Source organism: Apodemus sylvaticus, chromosome 7 (assembly GCF_947179515.1).
Source record: "Apodemus sylvaticus chromosome 7, mApoSyl1.1, whole genome shotgun sequence".
Taxonomy (NCBI): domain Eukaryota; kingdom Metazoa; phylum Chordata; class Mammalia; order Rodentia; family Muridae; genus Apodemus; species Apodemus sylvaticus.
In genome coordinates, this window is record NC_067478.1 from 84,879,360 (window position 1) to 84,897,875 (window position 18,516).

Sequence of the window (18,516 nt, forward strand, 5' to 3'; positions counted from 1 at the left end):
AAACAAAAAAACAAGAAATACTCTCTAGTATGAGAGGCTAAGGCAAGAAAATGGAAAACTTCAAGGTCAGCCTGGGCTCATAGCAGCACAAACATTGCCTTGTTAAAACAAAACAACTATTACACTAATTGCTTAAGCCAGCTGGAGAGGTGAGGCTGTAAAATTCTGAGGAGCCTTCTGGAGATGACAGCACCCCAGCAGGCAGGCATGGTAACTTGTTCAAATGGTCTGGACATAATGGAGGGCAGAAGCTAACTCTATCAGGTTACCCTAGGACCTCCATATGCACCAACACTACACACCGAATAAATGCAATATGACATAGCCCGGCCTTGAGGGAAGGGCACGCCTTTAAATACCAGCACTCAGGAGTCAGAGGCAGGCTGATCTATGTAAATTCGAGGCCAGCCTGGTCTACAGAGCTAGCTCTAAGACAGCCAGGGCTACACAGATCCTGTCTCCAAACACCAAAAATGAAAAAAAGTAAAATAAAAGTTGAAAAGAGAAAAATCTTTTGATTTGTTCTGTTCAATGGACTTGGGCTGAGGCTGGCTATGTCGCAATCCTAATTCCCGCCCAGAGGAAGGTGCCGCCCCTTCGAGGGAGGGCAGCGGACGTGACGCAGAGCTCAGCAGGTCTGCAGCCGGGGTGAAGTGCGGGCTCGGGCCCCATGTGCCTTCAGTCCCCGCCGGCCCAGGTCGCCGGCTTCTGCAGGCTCCAGGGGACCGCAGCGGCAGCGCCGCGCCTGCGCCCTGTGCGGAGTCATGTCCGGTAACGGCGGCGCGGCCACAACCGCGGTGAGTCCTGAGCCGGTGACCGATGACCCGCGAGGCTTTCTAGGTGCAAGGATTGGCTCCGGGTTGCCATGCTCCGTCGTCTATTGGTCAGAATAGTTAGCTGTCATTTCTCTCCCCACCCCACCCCTAGGTTATTTAAAGGGCTAGTAACTAAGTTGCCCTAAGGCAGGGAAGAAGCGATCCTAAGCAGTGGGGGCGGGGTTGAGAGTGGAAAGGTGGTCAACCGTGGGATTCCATCCCTGTGGGCTTCTGGCTGGATTTCCGTGGTTCCCGGGCAGTAAAGGTGTATATACAGACAAGAGCCTTTTACGAAGGAGGAACTGAGGCAAATCCAACTATCTCGGAATATGATCCACTTCATTCAGGGAAGAGCACACCCCACTTCTTAAAACTGTATACAAACATCTTGGAGGTATACACACCTCCCGTTCTCCGTTATGGAAGTCACCCAGCCCTACCCACCCACAAAGTCCTAGCTGAGACACACCTGAATGACCATTGTGAGTGGGGAGCCACCCCTGGGCCTTGTCATTTCTGGCCTGCCTGGAAAGTTCTGGACTTGTGGTCAGGCTGCCTGAGATAAGGCAGAGCTGGGAGGCCTGCTTATCTCCTGTCCAGGCAGTAAGCAGTAGTCTTTGCTAGTGAAGACATTTCAGAGCACCGGGTTAGGGCAGGGAGGGCTAGATTCCAGCGCCCACTTTCTGTCTGTTCATAGCTGTGAGACATTTAGACAGTAATTTGACCACTATTCATCTTTGCTTCTGTGATGCTTGTGGAAGTTCCTACCCGGTCTAACCTAGTAGGGTTGTTGCAAGGACAGTAGGCAGACATGGCTCAAATGCTGTTGTGAGTCAATTAATTTAAAAAATTGTTTGAACTTAGCATTTCCTTTCTGTGGGCTCCTTGTTGTCTGGAATTTCTGTGTTATTTCAAGCCTAGCCTAGATTACAAAGGTTATCTCAGAGTCATTTGTTAGAGGAGTCATCACCATGGAGTAGACTGGAGTCCAGGAGTGTGCTTTCACCTCTAGTGACCAAGAGTCTGAGTGTCTAGCTACAGAAGAACCTGTGAGATAAGGAACCAGGTACAGGGAGGGGGGACAGTTTGTACAGTGACTCTGGTCCCCTTCGTGTCAGACTGCAGAACCCAGTTCTACCTGCTTGGCACTAGACACCTTTATCCAAGGCGCCTTAACAAAAGGAAGAGGTGTGTCCTTTTAATCTCTTGGCTCTGGCTCGGACACCAGAGGAAGCATGCAGGCCATGGCTGTGAGGCAGTTTATCCTTGTAGTCTTCTGGGACATCTTGAGGCATTCAGTGGCCTTTAACTTAACAAGTCCTTGATGGGATGATGTTCCCAAAGTCACCCAGCCAAGAGGATGAAAGGACTGTACATTAGATTGGTTGACTTCAATCCTTATAGAAGAAGTACATCCTGGTCACACTAAGGAACACTTAGTGTCTCACCCAGGGGCTAGTGCGGCCTTCTCAAGTGCCTGAGTTATTGTGGACAGTGAGCCTGTCCTCTCACCATGGGAGGCTTCAGCTGGCCTGCCCCAGCCTCTGCAGGCCCCACCCTCTGTAGGCCCCACCCTCACTGTGCTTAGGCTGATGGGCCTTATCTTGTTGTCCACCTGGCTGTCTGCAGCCCTTCCAGTCAGAACCTCCTTGGCCAGGCTGGCCTTTGGGGCTCAGGGTCCTATTGCTGCTGCCACAACAGATCCTGTTACAGCTTTTCCTCTGGTCTCTGCTTCTCTGGATCCCGGAGGAAGGCAAAAGGTAGATTAAAGGACCAGTCCTGGGAGTCTTTCCCTCCTTCAGGCTCATCTGGCTGGGGCCTGGGAGTCCTTTTTCCTAAGCTTGTGATCCTGGTTCTTTGGATAAGGTGTTGTGGAAAAGATTGTGACCTAGGGACTTCCTTCTGCAGGAAGAAAACGGCTCAAAGATGAGGGTGATTCGAGTGGGCACCCGTAAAAGCCAGGTGAGTACGGACTTAGCGCGTTGCCTCAAGAGTTCTAATACTCATAAGGTCACTAGTGGGGACCCAGAGTTCCTAGCATGGAGCAAATACAAGTGTGTGGGAGTCAATTTCATGGGAAATGGCAGCTCAGTTCCTCTGAAGAGAGTCCTTGGAGCAGGGAAACGGTTCCCAGAGAAAGGACTCGCAGGCCAGGCCCGGTCCTTCTCGTCTCCACGTGAGAAGTCTAACCCCTTTCCTATCTTTCTTGATCCATAAGAGGGTCTGAGCCTGGGGCATTGGCCAGGGAAGGTCAGGAACCATCTGAGTCTCTTTCCCCAGCTGGCTCGCATACAGACGGACACTGTGGTGGCGACACTGAAAACCTTGTACCCTGGCGTACAGTTTGAAATCAGTAAGTTTTCTTGAGAGGGGCGATTGGTAGTGAGTGGGAAGCCGGTGAATGGGAGGAAGCAGAATTTCTGGCTTTGCCTGTGGTCAAAGCCTGCCTGTGAGACTCTGTTCTGGCTGCGTGTGGACGGGAGGATCGTCTCCTGTGCGTATCTCCTCCAACTGCCCAGGCTAGCCTGATAGTTGATACTTTCTGCTTTGGGTCTTTTTATGCGTATGTCTTCTTTTTTTCTCTCAGTGTGTATCTGAAAGGGGAGGATCTGGGGCTTATGTGCCTCAGACTCCACTGTGAATCTAGGAAAGTGCTGAACCAGGGGTGACTCAGTACGTGCTGGTTAATGGGTATCTGATTGACTCTCTCCTCAGTTGCTATGTCCACCACGGGGGACAAGATTCTTGACACTGCACTCTCTAAGGTAATGGCAGCCCTTATCCCGTTCTTGTCCCTCTGTCTGCTCATTGTTCCCATAAGGGGTTCCCTCTGAGGTTCGTTCTTCCTGGCAGATTGGAGAGAAGAGCCTGTTTACCAAGGAGCTAGAGAACGCCCTGGAAAAAAACGAGTGAGTGAGGGTAGAGGGGTGTGGTACCCCGAGTCCCCAGAGTGGCTCCCCAATATTCGCAGGACTGCTGGGTTGGATTGGAGTGCATAGGCTTTCACAGCGGAGAGTGCCTTGCTTTGGAGGAGCCTGACTGCCTGAGGAATCAGGCTTAGATCTTAAGATGTCCTCTTCCTGAACCACCGTCGAGGATACTGGAGTGGGAAGTGAAGGGTGAGGTCACCTACTCAAAGCCTCTCTCTGTGTCCTCCCCCTCTCTAGAGTAGACTTGGTTGTTCACTCCCTGAAGGATGTGCCTACCATACTACCTCCTGGCTTTACCATTGGAGCCATCTGCAAGTAAGAGTCCAGCACAGGCCCTGGGGGAGGACCCTGGGCAGGATTAAGCCTCTTGTATGAGTCCTTGATTTTTTTTTCCCCCCATTGGGAACTTGACCACTTAGCCCTCTACTTTGAAGGTTGTCAGTCATTAAGTGTGGTGGGGAAAGCCAATTTGTTGGCTCTTTAGAGTTCGTGGACAAAGGCCTGTAATCTTGGGAGGCTAAGACAGGATCAGAGATTCAGGGCCTGCCTGGGGTACAGAGGGATTTGAACTAGCCCGAGGAACTTAGATTGTGCCACAAGGTGTGGGGCACAAGAAGGCTGGCTTTCAGTGGCTTAGGTGGGAAAGAAAGGCATTTGCTGTCAAGGTAATGACCTTGCTCAGTCTGTGGGGTCCACTTGCGGGGAGGGGAGGATGGAATCCCACGAGCCGCCATCTTATGCATACTCACATGCTATAGAATGCATATGCTCCGCATCCCATCAATAAAAATAAAAACAATCAAGAAAATGAAACACAAAACCTTTTCAAAGAAAATAAAATGAATTTGGCCTGGTGGCTCATGCCTATAATCTCAGCATTCAGGAGGCTGAGGCAGAAGGATTAATGTGAGTTAGAAGCTAGCCTGGGGTACAGAGAAAATTTTAGGTCAGCCTGGGCTAGAGTTAAGCCCTATCTCCAAATGCTAATACATTTATTTCATCATTTGCTCTCCAGACGGGAAAATCCTTGTGATGCTGTTGTCTTTCACCCAAAGTTTATTGGGAAGACCCTAGAAACCTTGCCAGAGAAAAGGTGAGTGGTCCTGGTATACCGGGCACAGAGGGTTGAACAGTGGGCAGCCTGTGTCTAATTTAATTTTAAACTCTCTCTGAGCAGTGCCGTGGGAACCAGCTCCTTGCGGAGAGTGGCTCAGCTACAGAGAAAGTTCCCCCACCTGGAATTCAAGAGTATTGTATCCTTTCAGAAGAGGGACGGGCCAAAGAGGGAAAGAAGTTCTGGAGGACTCTGAGAGTCCTGAAAATAGAAGGACCTTCCGAAGCAAGTGGTCCATATGGGCAGTGGGTCGTCTTTCCATTCATCCATCTATCCATCCATCCATCTATCCATCCATCCACCCACCCACCCACCCACCCATCCACCCACCCACCCATCCACCCACCCACCCACCCACCCACCCATCCACCCACCCACCCACCCACCCACCCATCCACCCATCCATCCACCCATCCACCTACCCACCCATCCATCCACTCACCCACCCACCCACCCATCCACTCACCCACCCACCCACCCATCCACTCACCCACCCACCCATCCACTCACCCACCCACCCACCCACCCATCCACCCATCCATCCATCCATCCACCCACCCATCCACCCATCCACCCATCCACTCACCCACCCACCCACCCACCCACCCGTCCACCCACCCATCCACCCACCCACCCACCCATCCATCCATCCACTCACCCACCCACCCACCCGTCCACCCACCCACCCACCCACCCACCCACCCACCCGTCCACCCACCCATCCACCCACCCACCCACCCACCCGTCCACCCACCCATCCACCCATCCATCCACCCATCCATCCATCCACTCACCCACCCGTCCACCCACCCATCCACCCGTCCACCCACCCGTCCACCCACCCACCCACCCACCCACCCGTCCACCCACCCATCCACCCACCCACCCACCCATCCATCCACTCACCCACCCACCCACCCATCCACCCACCCATCCATCCACTCACCCACCCATCCATCCACCCACCCACCCACCCATCCACCCACCCATCCACCCATCCACCCACCCACCCATCCATCCATCCACTCACCCACCCATCCACCCATCCACCCACCCACCCATCCATCCATCCACTCACCCACCCACCCACCCATCCACCCACCCATCCACCCACCCATCCATCCATCCATCCACCCACCCACCCACCCACCCATCCATCCATCCACAGTCCTTTAATGTTTTCTTAAACTCAGGCCTGGCAATGAGGATAATTGCAAAACAAACATGGTTCCTCATTACATAGACTTGACGTGTTAGACAGGCAGGCAGGCATTGGCAATATAAGTAATACTGACCAGTGATTACTTCTGGATGGCAGGGATGGAAGGTGCTTCTGCTTCTTTTACTTTATATGCTACTAAATGGTTTGGGGTTTTACTTTTTTTTTCTCTTTTTTTTCCAAATGTTTTTTTAATTTTTCCTTTTTTTTTTTCCAAATGGTTTTTTAATTTTTCAGTTTGGGGTTTTTACAATGAACATGTGTGTCCTGGGGCTGGAGAGATGGCTCAGTGGTTTAAAGTGCTGGCTGCCTTTCCAGAAGACCCTGATGCAACTTTGAGCACTCACAAGGTAGCTCACAACTATCTAGTTTAGTTCTACGGGATCTGATGCCCTCTTCTGGCCTTTGAGGACATGCATGCAAAACACCCATACACATAAAACTAAAATAAAAATTACAGAGTGCGTTCCAGTACAGCCACGGCTACATGATGAGATCCTATCCAAAAAAGTATTTTTTTTTAAAGATTGATGTATTTATTCCTCATTCTTTCTGATCCCCTTACTCTCTTGCCCTCTTGGGCTCTTCCCTTACCTGTTCCCTTCCCCCTTCTCTCCACATGGTTGTGAACCATCATGTGGTTGCTGGGACCTCTGCTCACTCCAGCCCAAAAAGTTTTTTTTTTTTTTTTAAATTTTTAATTTTTACCATTTTTCTAGACAGACTTTCTCTGTATAGCTCTGCCTGACCTGGAACTCTCTCTGTAGACCAGATTTGGCTTTGAATTCCTGGAGATCTGCTTCTGCCTCCGGTGCAGGGATTTAAAGGTGTGTGCTATCACCACTCAGCAAAACAAAACAAAGGTTTTTAAAAAGTTAGCTAGAGGGGGGGAAAGATACTGGGGCAAAGGGGGCACTGTGTAGGTCTTGAGTTTTCCTTAGCAACTCTCCCCAGCGGGGAAACCTCAACACACGGCTGCGAAAGCTGGATGAGCTGCAGGAGTTCAGTGCCATTATCCTGGCTGTGGCTGGCCTACAGCGCATGGGTTGGCACAGCCGGGTGGGCCAGGTAGGCACAGCCGGGTGGGCCAGGTAGGCGCGGCCCTATTCCTCTTCCCATTGAATCTGCCTCTCTCCTGCCTTTGGTACCTTCTTGACCATTCTGCCAACAACACTAGGCCAGGTTAAGGATATTATTAGTTGCTGGACTTCCTACTTTGCCTTCCCCAGGCTTTCTAGATTAGCAAACCCTAGCTCATTGCATTTGAACACGCCCCCCCTCCCCCCATCCCACCATTTTATGTCTCCACAGATCTTGCACCCAGAGGAATGCATGTATGCTGTGGGTCAGGTACGTTTGCTTTGTTGAAGTGCCCCTTCAAGAACCTGGGCTCATAACCTTTGGCACCCACTACCCATCAAATAAGAGTTTAGAGAGGGGCAGGTTTTGGCAAGCAGACAGGAAGCCGGTAGAGGAGGGGGTGTTTCCCATGTTTATTTCTGTGACTGGAGAAGATCTGGCCTGTTGTTCCTCTAGGGAGCCCTAGCGGTGGAAGTCCGAGCCAAGGACCAGGATATCTTGGACCTAGTGAGCGTGTTGCATGATCCTGAAACTCTGCTTCGCTGCATTGCTGAAAGGGCTTTTCTAAGGCACCTGGTAAGATGGGCTCCTCCCACGATATTGTGGGGACTTGGGAAACCAAGCAGGGTGGTTGAAAGAGATTTCTCAAGTATTCTGTAATGTTTTATGTATGTGGAGGACTTTGAACTGGCCCCTTAAGAGGGTTGTGGTCAAAAGTGGTGTTAAAGGCCCTTAAAGCTCAGAGGAACATCTCATTGCAGGAAGGAGGCTGTAGTGTGCCAGTAGCAGTGCATACAGTGATGAAGGATGGGCAAGTAAGCCGGGGAAATGGACGAGGGGGAGGGACTGGCATCTCCATGTGTACCCAAACAGCTAAGCTTTAAATATACTGGTACATTTTATTTCCTAGCTGTACCTGACTGGTGGAGTCTGGAGTCTAGATGGCTCAGATAGCATGCAAGAGACCATGCAGGCCTCCATCCAGGTTCCCCCTATTCAGGTATTGACTGGGAGATGAGGGAATAATAAATAGAACTGTTGGTAATCTTCTCACCAAAATTCTAACCCACCATTCAGCATGAAGATGGTCCAGAGGATGACCCACAGCTGGTTGGCATCACTGCCCGGAACATTCCAAGAGGAGCCCAGCTAGCTGCTGAGAACCTGGGCATCAGCTTGGCCAGCTTGTTGCTCAACAAAGGAGCCAAGAACATCCTGGATGTGGCACGGCAGCTTAATGATGTGCGCTAACTGGTCTGTAGGGCACAAGAACCCCGGCTGTCACTCCAGTGCCAACATCTGGCTTTCAAGTGCCCCGTGCTCCCTAGCCTGATAGGGTGATTATCCCAGGAAATTGAACCACAGCGTGGTTGAGACTTACGCTTTGGAAGACTTGCCTCACTCTGAGGCCTCCCATGACTGCCTTTCCCTCAATAGTTGGGGGCTTCATCTCTTTAGATTAAGTCCATGCCAATCTTTGTAACCAATGCCACTAATAAACCAGTTCAGAATGTGGTTCTCCCAATGGAGTTGGGGAAGATATGAATAAACCCAAAGCCCTTTTTAAACCTGAATTTTGAGTTTGGGACCTTTCTGTTGTAAACATGCTTTCTGCCTCATGTTCTCAAAACGTGTACCAAACAAGCAAAGAGAAGCCAGCCTTCAATTCCTACAGCCTGTCTTCAGCTAATGGGAGCTTTGTGTATTACACAGCCTTTCCCATTCCCACTGTCTGCAGAAAGGAAGTTACCTTACAGTCCCACGGATGTGCTAAACACATGGCTCTACCCTCGGACTACAGCGTTCAAAATTAAATCAGACACTCCGCTTTCTTTAAAAAAAACAACCGAACGATCCTTTAATAAAATTAGCCCATTAAATCTCCCCACTTGAGGTTCCAAACTTGTAATAGCTGCAAAAAAAGTTCCAGTTCAGAAGCCAACAGAGGCTCAGTCCAGACAGGGAGTCACCGACTTGTGCTGGTATCTAGGTGTTTGGGGTGGAGTGGAGTCGCTGGGGACAAGGGATGGATGGATGGATGGATGGCTAGGCCCGGCTGCCAGCCCCCTGCGGCAGGCACAACTCCTCTGTCCGCAGGCCCGAAAGCGTCTCCCTGACCCTTTCCGGGAGGCATCCTGGACATACCGGGTTCACATTACAGTGATTCCTGTCCCGGCCACGCCGCACAGCGACCTACGAATGACGACAGGGTCAACTTGGTTTGCGATGCCAGTAAGGGGGACACGCCGGACGAAACAAATGTGATCGATCCATTTCTCCTCACCAGAGCCCAGCAAACAAGTCACTTCCGAGAGGTCCAGGCGAGGGCTAAGCACCAAGCTTTAGAAAAGCCGCCGGGGGTGTCGCGCGGAGGGTTTAACCTTCAAGCCCACCTCGGCCGTACGTCATCGCGCGGGGCCGAGACTTCGCAAAGGCGCTGCAGCCTCTCCGCGCAGCCGGTCGGCGAAGCGATGTCGCGAGCTCCGAGATGGGCAGGTGCCGCGGCGCCCGCGTTCTCCGTGTCGGAACCGGAGGCCGTGCGGGGAAGGGGAGGGGCTGGGCCGCGCGAGGGCTCTGAGGGAAGGGGATGCGGCGGAACGGGCCGCAGCCCGAAGTGGCTCAGCTCTTTCTGTGAGGGAGGTGGTGGCCCTTAAAAGGGCCTTTGTGAGGTGTGGGGAGGGCTGGGCGGCCTCGGCGCGGGCTCCCTCAGTACTCCTGAGAGGCCTGGGAGGCCTTCTTGCCGCCAGCCGGCGCCTTGGGCCCCACGGTGGCGCTGGTCTTCTTGGGCAGCAGCACGGCCTGGATGTTGGGCAGGACGCCGCCCTGCGCGATCGTCACACCGCCCAGCAGCTTGTTGAGCTCCTCGTCGTTGCGGATGGCCAGCTGCAGGTGGCGCGGGATGATGCGCGTCTTCTTGTTGTCCCGAGCCGCGTTGCCCGCCAGCTCCAGGATCTCGGCAGTGAGGTACTCAAGCACGGCCGCCAGGTACACCGGCGCGCCTGCGCCCACGCGCTCGGCATAGTGGCCCTTCCGCAGCAGCCGGTGCACGCGGCCAACCGGGAACTGGAGCCCGGCGCGTGAAGAGCGCGACTTGGCCTTGGCACGGGCCTTGCCGCCGGTCTTGCCGCGTCCGGACATCGTGAGCGAGGTAGAAGAGCTGCGAACACCGCCGAGGATACACGAACCGCCAACCGCCGCAGTCAACTGTCGCCTCGCGCGGGCAAGCCCGCCCTTATAAGCTCCTCGGACACGCCCCCGCTTTCGTCTGATTGGTCCTTTTTTTAATACCCACCTCTGGTTGGTTGCAATTAACCCTTCGGTGACGCACCGTAGCAGAGAGAACGCGCCCAGCGATTGGTCCAATTTGAAAACCTTTTTACCCGGGGAAGAAGACAAGGCGGAGTGGCCGCAAGCTGGCGGCTAATCTCCCGTGGAAATGGCCAATCCGTTTAGAGCGCGCGAAATTTAAACGCTAAGGCGCGCCAACAAAACCCGAAGTCTAGAGGGTGGAGCTTGGAGCTACCTCTACAGTTTCTGGGAAATTTGAGCCGGTCTTTGGTTTTAAAGGAAAAGGGTCTACACTATAAGCACCTTCCTCCTACCAGGTTAGAGCACTTCCCGCTACTCCCCCCTCTAGTCCGGCAAGCAGAGGGTTTATTTGTTTATTCATTATTATTTTGGGGTTTTCGAGACAGGGTTTTTCTGTATAGCTCTGACTTTCCTGGATCTCACTCTGTAGACCCTAGGCTGCCTTCAATTCAGAGAGCTGCCTGCCTCTGCCTCCCAAGCGCTGGGATTAAAGACATGGCCACCATTATCTGGCTTTTTGAGACAGAGTTTCTGAGTAGCCCTGGCTGTCCTGGAACTCAGAGATCCTCCTGCCTCTGCTTCCCCAGTGCTAGGATTAAAGTCTTGGCAGAAAAGGGAGAATTTAAAAGAAATGAAACCTCCTGAGAGTTTAATCCTGTTCCAGAAAATGGAGCTCTGTGATCTTTTATGCTATCTCAAGTTTGTGCTGTACTATTTATTCAACATGTTCTGTCTGGTCTTAGTTTGTGACAGACCGTTTTTTGCAAGAAAAGAGTCTGATGGAGCAGAGGTAGACCTCCTGTTGGAAAAAGCACCCACTCTAATCCTTCCAATCTCTCCTAAAATGCCTATATAAAAAAATAAATAGCTGAGCAGTGGTAGCGCACACCTTTAATCCCAATACTTGGGAGGCAGAAGCAGGCGGATTTCTGAGTTCAAGGCCAGCTTGGTCTACAGAGTGAGTTCCAGGATAGCCAGGGCTACACAGAGAAATCCTGTCTCAAAAAACCAAAACTAACTGACTAAATAAATAAATAATCAGGTTTGGGATATAGTTCAGTGGTAGAGCATTTTAAGTATAAGGAAGCCTAGGGTTCAATCCTCAAGCACCTCAAAGGTTAAAAAGAAGAGAGGGAGGAGTGAGTGGCTACCCTAGAGGAACAAGTTAAAGGCAGTCCTTTATTGTCGCCATTCTGAGCACATGGCCCTGCCTCTGCGCTTCCTAATCAGAACACTTAATTTGATAGTCAAATGTGAGGTTACCTTGGAGTATATTGTCCTAACTGTGGTCCTAGCCCAGGTTCTCTCCCAAGGCCCAGAAAATTCCTTTAGTTATCGCTCTGAGAGTTGAGCTGAATATCTGCATAAAAGATGCTACATGCCCACCTGGTGAGGCTGCAGATGGGGCAAAAAGGGAGTAGCAAACGTAAGGAAGCCATAGGCAAAGTCCAACTAGTGGACGTCTAGTCCACTATGGTGTCCATCCAGGATGTCAGTAGTCACAGGCGGCGGCAGAAGCTGAGAACAAAATTGTCAGCAAGGCCTGGACCAGAAGGCAGTCTTGGACCAGACTGGCTGAGGTCCAGTGTTGACTGTGTGGTGACGGGCAGCGGTCAGGGAGCTCAGACATCATAGAAGAGTCGGACGAGCTGGTAACGGATGGAGAAGGTGACAGCGCTGCTCAGGACCTAGAAGTGGGCTGGGATTAGAACCAAGGCCGGCCAGAGACAGAAGCCCGTGGCTTTACTAAGCCACCCTGAGCTGTACCTGCAGGAGCAGCAGGAGCAGTGTGAGGTTCCTCTCTTGTGTGGGCCCAAAGACTTTAAGTAGCAAGTTGATGAGGGTCATGTTGTTACACTCAGTGAAGGCACCGTCCTCACTCTCACCTTGGTGAACTGTCACTAGCCGGAGTCTCTCAGCTACCTGTAGGTACCAGAGGTGAAGGTGACTTCAGTTATGCAGATCTCCTTGATGTTCCCAAACTCCCCTTGGGCCTAAGAGGCCTAGGTTTCTCTTTTCCCAAGTTAAGGATGGCGGCCTGGGGCCTTACCTCCTTGCTACCTTGTTACCTTTAAAATAAAGGTGCCCAAGAAAGAGAGGCTCTTGGTCTTGAACTTGGAATAGCTCATCTCCAGTTTGCCTGTCTTTGTATTGAGTCTGCAATGGGAAGATGATTTCATTTGACTGAGTCAAAAAACTCTGCACCTGTGGTTACTAAGAAGAGTACTGAGTCCTTAGGTACTGAAGTCGGTTTCTGGCTCTGATGCTTACATCCGGGTGATCAGGACTGTTGTAAGCATTATAAACTATGTAAGTCAACAAGCTTTGTCAGTTACAACGGGCTGCCCACACACGGTTAGCTGTGTCTCTCCTCACGTTTTACATAGGAAATGCAAAGGTTGGCTTTAACTATCCCAAGTCAAAACCTATGACCCTTTAGAGCCCCGGAGTAGCTACCTGGGCATACGGTGTCGAGGGCACGGGATGATGTGAAGGAGCTGAGGCAGTGAGTACAGGAAGTTGAATACTTGTGGCATAAAGAAGAGCAGCATGGTCTTGCTGAAGTGTCCCAAGATTCCCACCACGGCAAAGGTCATGCCAGCGAAATAACAGAAGGTATCTCCCACAAACACCCGAGATGGGTACCTGCATGGGAGAGGGGATCTGAGCCACTGGCAAGGGTGGTTAGTGACTCTTTCAATCACCCACTCTCTGTTAACAGGCCAGTCTTGACCCTAAGTTCTAAAAGAAAGGCTGTTCCAGAAAATCTGTAGGCCCCAAGGCCCCACATTCATCTATTCCTAGGGACTGTACAACATTTCTTCCCAACTACTGCAGGGTAGGCAGCGATTCCACAGCACTACCAGGCTGGTGTGTAGCTTATTGATAAAGCAGTCACCTAGCATGTACAAGATCATGAATTTGATCCCCAGCACTATGGTGTCCAGATGGTAGGGTGAGGGATGGTATCTAATAGCACATGCCTGTAATTCAAGTCCAGCCTTGAGGACATAATAAGTTCAATGCCATTCTGGGAAACTTAGTGAAACCTATTCTCAAAAAAAAAAAAAAAAAAAATCTGGGTATACAGTTAAATTCTAAAGTGCCTGCTTAGCATTAAGACCTCAGACTTAATACCCTGTTCATAAACACACACACACACACACACACCATGAATGCTTGTGCTCACACAGGAGTGGCAAACTACTACCAATGGAAGACCCAGAGAATACCCAAAAAAGTATGTGCAATTTTAGTCTCTTCATTAGAAGCCGGGTTATGTCCAGACCATCTCTGCCACATCCACCCATCATTTTCTCTCTTCTCCACAGGCCTACGTACCAGTTATGGTACAGCAATCCCAAGGTGGTGAAAAAGAATGGCATCATGAAGTAGAGGGAAAAGACATGATCATCGCGGTAATCACCTTTGGAGCAAAGCAGACCAGAAGAAGTTAGTACCCACCTCCACTGTGCACCTTGGCCTCATCTGTATCTAATTTATGTTCCCAACCATTTGGAACACCCCACCCAAGTCACTTTCAAAACCAACTCTAACCCCCCCCCCCCACTGGTCTCTTAACTTCCTACGTAGCCAAATCTGGCCTGCACCTCCTTGTGCTCAGATGACAGGTGTTTGCCACCATGCCCTAGCTCTAACATCCCCTTTCATGTCACCAAGGCAATTCCCAATACACTTTCATTAAGACTACAAAAAAAAAAAAAAAAAAAAAAAAAAAGCTAACAACAGGCTAGAAAGATGGCTCAGTGGTTAACAGCTAGCTGCTCTTTCAGAGGTCCTAAATTTCAATTGTAGTCTCATGGAATCAGATGACCTCTTCTGGTGTACAGATGGATGTACATGAGGATAAAACATCCACATAAAATCTTAAAAGAAAAAAAAAAATCCCAAAACAAAACACAAACTAACCAGAAAGCTTGTGGCTCCTAAGAAGGGACAGATAGGTAGATCTCCTGGTCCAAGGCTAACCTGGGCTACATAGTGAGTCCCAGGATAGCCAGGGGTATGTAGAGAGAGAGAAAAACAAACAAACAGAAAAGCTAGTGACTATCTTAAATGTAGTTTAAAAATTCAGGCTGGGATTTGAATACCAGTTTTACTTCCTGGCTGTGTGAATGCGAATATGACACATTGAATTTCAGTAAGCTTCCATTCATCTGTTAAACTCGAGATGCTAGCTATAGAGTCATTTAATTTAAATAAGATAATGCTTTAAAAGTTCTTAGCTTTTTCTGGGAGGCAGGTGAGTTACACATGCCTTTAATCTCAGAACGTGGATCTCTGTGAGTTCCAGGGCCACGTGGTACAACCCTGTCTCAAAACAAAGTGCTTAGGCTTAATAAGCCCTTGTTGCTGTCCAATACAAACAAAAATAACTAATATGCAAACTTAGGCTTATGTAGAAACTAACACTTTGGAAATCGTGCATACACCACAGGGAACTGTAAACATTTCAATCAAGGGGCCCTACAAGGAGCTTCTGTTAGGATTTGTTTTGGGTAACCTGGGAAAGGATGAAAGGAAGTAGAGATGTCTTCCAAACTGGGGGCACAGAAGGCTGGGTGCATGAATAATTTTTATTTTTAAGAGTAGGAAGAAAGCCAGGCGGTGGTGGCACACGCCTGTAATCCCAGCACTTGGGAGAGAGGCAGGCAGATTTCTGAGTTCGAGGCCAGCCTGGTCTACAGAGTGAGTTCCAGGACAGCCAGGGCTACACAGAGAAACCCTGTCTCGAAAAAACCAAATAACCAAAAAAAAAAAAAAAAAAAAAAAAAAAGTAAGAAGAAGCTAGGTGTAGTGGTGCATGGCTATAATTCCAGCTCTTAGGAGACAGACAGGATGATCATGAGTTTGAGGCCAGTCAGGGTTACATAGCAAGACTGTCTCAAAATAACAAAACAAAATGAAGCAGGAAGAACTACATTGTTATTGGAAAAAAAGCTGAACTCTCTCGTGTTAGCTGAGGAATTGTGGTCATTTTTATATTGCTAAGTATTCTGGGTCTATCTATACTCAGACAGGATCAGGGAGAGAAGAGCCTTTTTCCACTGTGGTCAGAATGTGATCCTCCTGTTGCTGGGCTCCTGGGATGCTATCTATGTCCAACAGAAATCACTGGTCTGGCTATTCGCGACTATCAAGCTATAAATGCCAGCACTGCTGATTTTGTTTGTTTGTTTGTTTGTTTGTTTGTTTTCAAGACAGGGTTTCTCTGTATAGCCCTGGCTGTCCTGGAACTCACTCTGTAGACCAGGCTGGCCTCGAACTCAGAAATCCGCCTGCCTCTGTCTCCCAAGTGCTGGGATTACAGGCGTGCACCACCACCGCCCGGCGCTGCTTTTCTTTCTCAAGCTTAACTCCTTATTGCTGTTTGCAGAGGAACAGCTCCCATTCTGAAGTCACCTTTGTGTTGTCATTCCTCCCCACAAACACACAAGGAACTCTGAATTCACACCAGGCAACCCCCTTAACAGCCAGGCTTCTCTTTGTCCCTGATGCCCAATCCCACCCACCTTCTAGCTCCACCAGGTTGAAGACAATGATAGAAGCAGAGATGACGAGTGACTGGCCAGCCTCTAAGCCATTGATGCCTGCCAAAATGTTGATGGCATTGGTACAGAACACCGCAAGCAGTCCCATGTAGACGTAGTACAGGATCCCTGGGGGACACAATAAGAAGAGGTGGTACCTAGGGAAGCAGGATTTGGATTTGTTTGTTTGTTTGTTAACAGAACAGAGCACAGGATGAATGGAACACCAGAAAGGATCCGAATAGGCAAGGCCTAGTAGCCTGTACTTGGAAGGCTGGGACAGGAGGATTACCAGTTTAAGGCCAGCCTGGAGTAAGTGAGTTCAAGGCAATTTAGTGTGTGACCGTTTTTTTTTGTAAAAAAAAAAAAAAAAAAAAAAATTAAATGGAAAAAAGAGAAAGGAAAAGCTTCGATATAGGTCTGAGTGCAAGCATGAGGCCCTTAGGTTCAATTCCTTGAAACAGGAAGGAAATAAGAGGAAGGGAAGAAAGAGGGAAAAGAGAGAAAGCAGATACAAGGACAGAAAAGAAATAGTTGAGGGAGGGAGATCAAAGAAATAGTTGAGGGACCACCAGGAGAGGTCTTCGATTGGGACTCAGAGGCTGCTTTTCTTTCTCAAGCTCAAGCAACCATAAAGTAGGTGCCACCGGGCAGTGGTGGCAGGGCTACTCACCCAAGTCCAAATGCAGGCCAAGAATCCAGCGGAAGGGCTTGGGCACCACGATGGTTGTATTGCCAAAGTTAGTGAAGTAGACCATGAGGAGAGGTAGTGAGGCAGCTGTGGGCAGCAGCAGCTTGTGGCGCCATCGCAGATTGAGGACATCATCAGCAAAACCCAGGAAGATCATGCAGCAGATGGCAAGGAGGGCACCTATCAGGGCCACAAACTAGGAGAGAAGTAGGCACGGAATGACTCAAACCTACTTCTACTAGTCTTTCAAGAAGTCCTGTCTTTTCCACTTTTTTCTTTCGGAATTGGGGATTGAACCCGGGGCATAGGAAAGCGCTCTACCATGCTATCTATCACCAGTCCAAGAATTCCTACAGTCTCTACAGTTGGGGCCACAAGCATCCTTTTCCCAGGTCTAAATAACCCAAACCCAAGTGCTGGGCCCCGGCCAACCATCCCCACTAATGCACTTACTTCATGGTGGGGGAATGCCTTACACTGCTCCTCCACGAAGCAGTTCAGGAAGGGGAAAGGGATGAAGCAGAACAGGATGATTAGGAAAACAGCACCGCTGATCACTCCCTGGGACTCTGGGCTGCGGCCCAGCGGAAAAGGGTGGAGGAGGAAGAAGAAAGGGGCGTGGTCACTCGCAACAGTAGGGGTTACTCTAAACCAAGGTGGCCTTCTTCCCAGGGTTTTGTTTGGGGGGGGGGGGGGCGCGGTAGGGTGAGTGTGCACAGGAAAAGGATACCCCTCTACAACTCCTGACACCCAATGGTTCCATTCCGTCCTTCCCAAGCTAGACAATTCTAATAACCTCCCAGAGTTCTGGGTGCATGGGATGGCTCTCCGGCCAGTGCAAAGCCGAGCACCTCAGTCCTCGCCCCTGTCCTGCACAACCCTGGCCCCCTAACCCAGGACACTAGTGTGCCGTTACTCACATCGGCTGCCGGCTGAGCTTGTTGAGGTCCTGGCCACAGAGGCGCGCGGCGATAAAGTGGCTACGGAAGGCAGGAATGAGGGTGACGGTAGCCACAAATCCCAACAGCGAGCCGATCAAATTCACCAGCAGCGGCAGCGGCAACTCCGGGAAGGCCCACATGGTGACCCTCCGGGGGCCGCCGCTCCGCCGCCTACTCGGCTAACTGGTAAGCCAGGAACAATCCCGAGGCCTCGGCAGCCAGCAGTGCAACTCCTTCCCCGCAGAGGATTCCAGCGCCAGCAGGAACAAAACTCAGCTAGGACCTGACCCTCCCTCCTGAACCGCAAGAAGCTCTTTGAAGCAACCTCGGCTCTGCCCCGCTGCACCTACCCATTGTTTCCACCCGGATCTTAATTGCGAAAGAACTATCGCTGCTGAAGACCGAAGCACCATTTTTAAGAAGGGCATTAGAGCCGGACGGGTGGTGTTATTTTAAACTAAATTTTAGTTCCAGTGGAGCAATACCATTAGAGCTTTGGAAACTCAACTGAAGAAAATATAAGGAAGTAGATACTCTCGAAACAATCATATTGTACAGCACAGAGTGGAGATACGCTTTGCCCAGTTCCAACATGAACGCTTCCTCGTACCACGTGGCTGACACTGCTTATTCTGTGGTTCCACGTCGTCCCCTGCAGGTCGGGTTTAAAGGGCTAGCAGCCTGAGCGTAATCTGGGGTGCCCTGGGGCTGGAAATATGGCTACCGAGAGCCGGCGGTGGGATGAGAGTGTGGAAGCACACCCGCTCTTTGCGGGAAAACTGTTGCCGAGTTAAACACTGGCTCCATAAACTCAGGCACAATTTGAAGGGAGTTTATAAACTGGAAAGCTCAGCCGCTCGAAAAG

The 18,516-nt window shown here is 50.4% G+C and overlaps 3 protein-coding genes across 7 annotated transcripts; 1 reads left to right on the plus strand and 2 right to left on the minus strand.

The window, feature by feature from the left end:
• Positions 1-632: 632 nt before the first annotated feature.
• Positions 633-8,732, plus strand: Hmbs (hydroxymethylbilane synthase). 2 transcript variants are annotated; one of them, XM_052188555.1, is made up of 14 exons: positions 633-797; positions 2,724-2,777; positions 3,096-3,168; positions 3,531-3,580; positions 3,669-3,724; positions 3,983-4,060; positions 4,761-4,838; positions 4,923-4,998; positions 7,033-7,146; positions 7,390-7,428; positions 7,615-7,734; positions 7,920-7,973; positions 8,069-8,158; positions 8,236-8,732. In XM_052188555.1, the coding sequence occupies exons 1-14, from the start codon at positions 765-767 to the stop codon at positions 8,407-8,409; spliced, it is 1,089 nt and encodes a 362-aa protein (XP_052044515.1). In that variant the 5' UTR covers positions 633-764; the 3' UTR covers positions 8,410-8,732. The 2 variants fall into 2 exon arrangements, with proteins under 2 accessions (XP_052044515.1, XP_052044514.1); XM_052188554.1 differs by lacking the exon at positions 633-797 and adding an exon at positions 2,433-2,575.
• Positions 8,733-8,986: 254 nt separating this feature from the next.
• Positions 8,987-10,380, minus strand: LOC127689182 (histone H2AX). The gene has a single exon (XM_052188556.1). The coding sequence runs from the start codon at positions 10,294-10,296 to the stop codon at positions 9,865-9,867; it is 432 nt and encodes a 143-aa protein (XP_052044516.1). The 5' UTR covers positions 10,297-10,380; the 3' UTR covers positions 8,987-9,864.
• A 1,246-nt stretch (positions 10,381-11,626) lies between these two features.
• Dpagt1 (dolichyl-phosphate N-acetylglucosaminephosphotransferase 1) lies at positions 11,627-18,136 on the minus strand. Of its 4 annotated transcripts, XM_052188550.1 has the most exons (9): positions 17,631-18,127; positions 17,164-17,284; positions 16,693-16,906; positions 16,002-16,148; positions 13,810-13,894; positions 12,925-13,113; positions 12,537-12,624; positions 12,235-12,390; positions 11,627-12,155 (listed from the first exon to the last, which is right to left on the minus strand). In XM_052188550.1, the coding sequence occupies exons 1-9, from the start codon at positions 17,789-17,791 to the stop codon at positions 12,090-12,092; spliced, it is 1,227 nt and encodes a 408-aa protein (XP_052044510.1). In that variant the 5' UTR covers positions 17,792-18,127; the 3' UTR covers positions 11,627-12,089. The 4 variants fall into 4 exon arrangements, with proteins under 4 accessions (XP_052044510.1, XP_052044511.1, XP_052044513.1 ...); XM_052188551.1 differs by lacking the exon at positions 16,002-16,148 and having other exon boundaries at positions 17,631-18,135; XM_052188553.1 differs by lacking the exon at positions 17,164-17,284 and having other exon boundaries at positions 17,631-17,725.
• Positions 18,137-18,516: the final 380 nt, after the last annotated feature.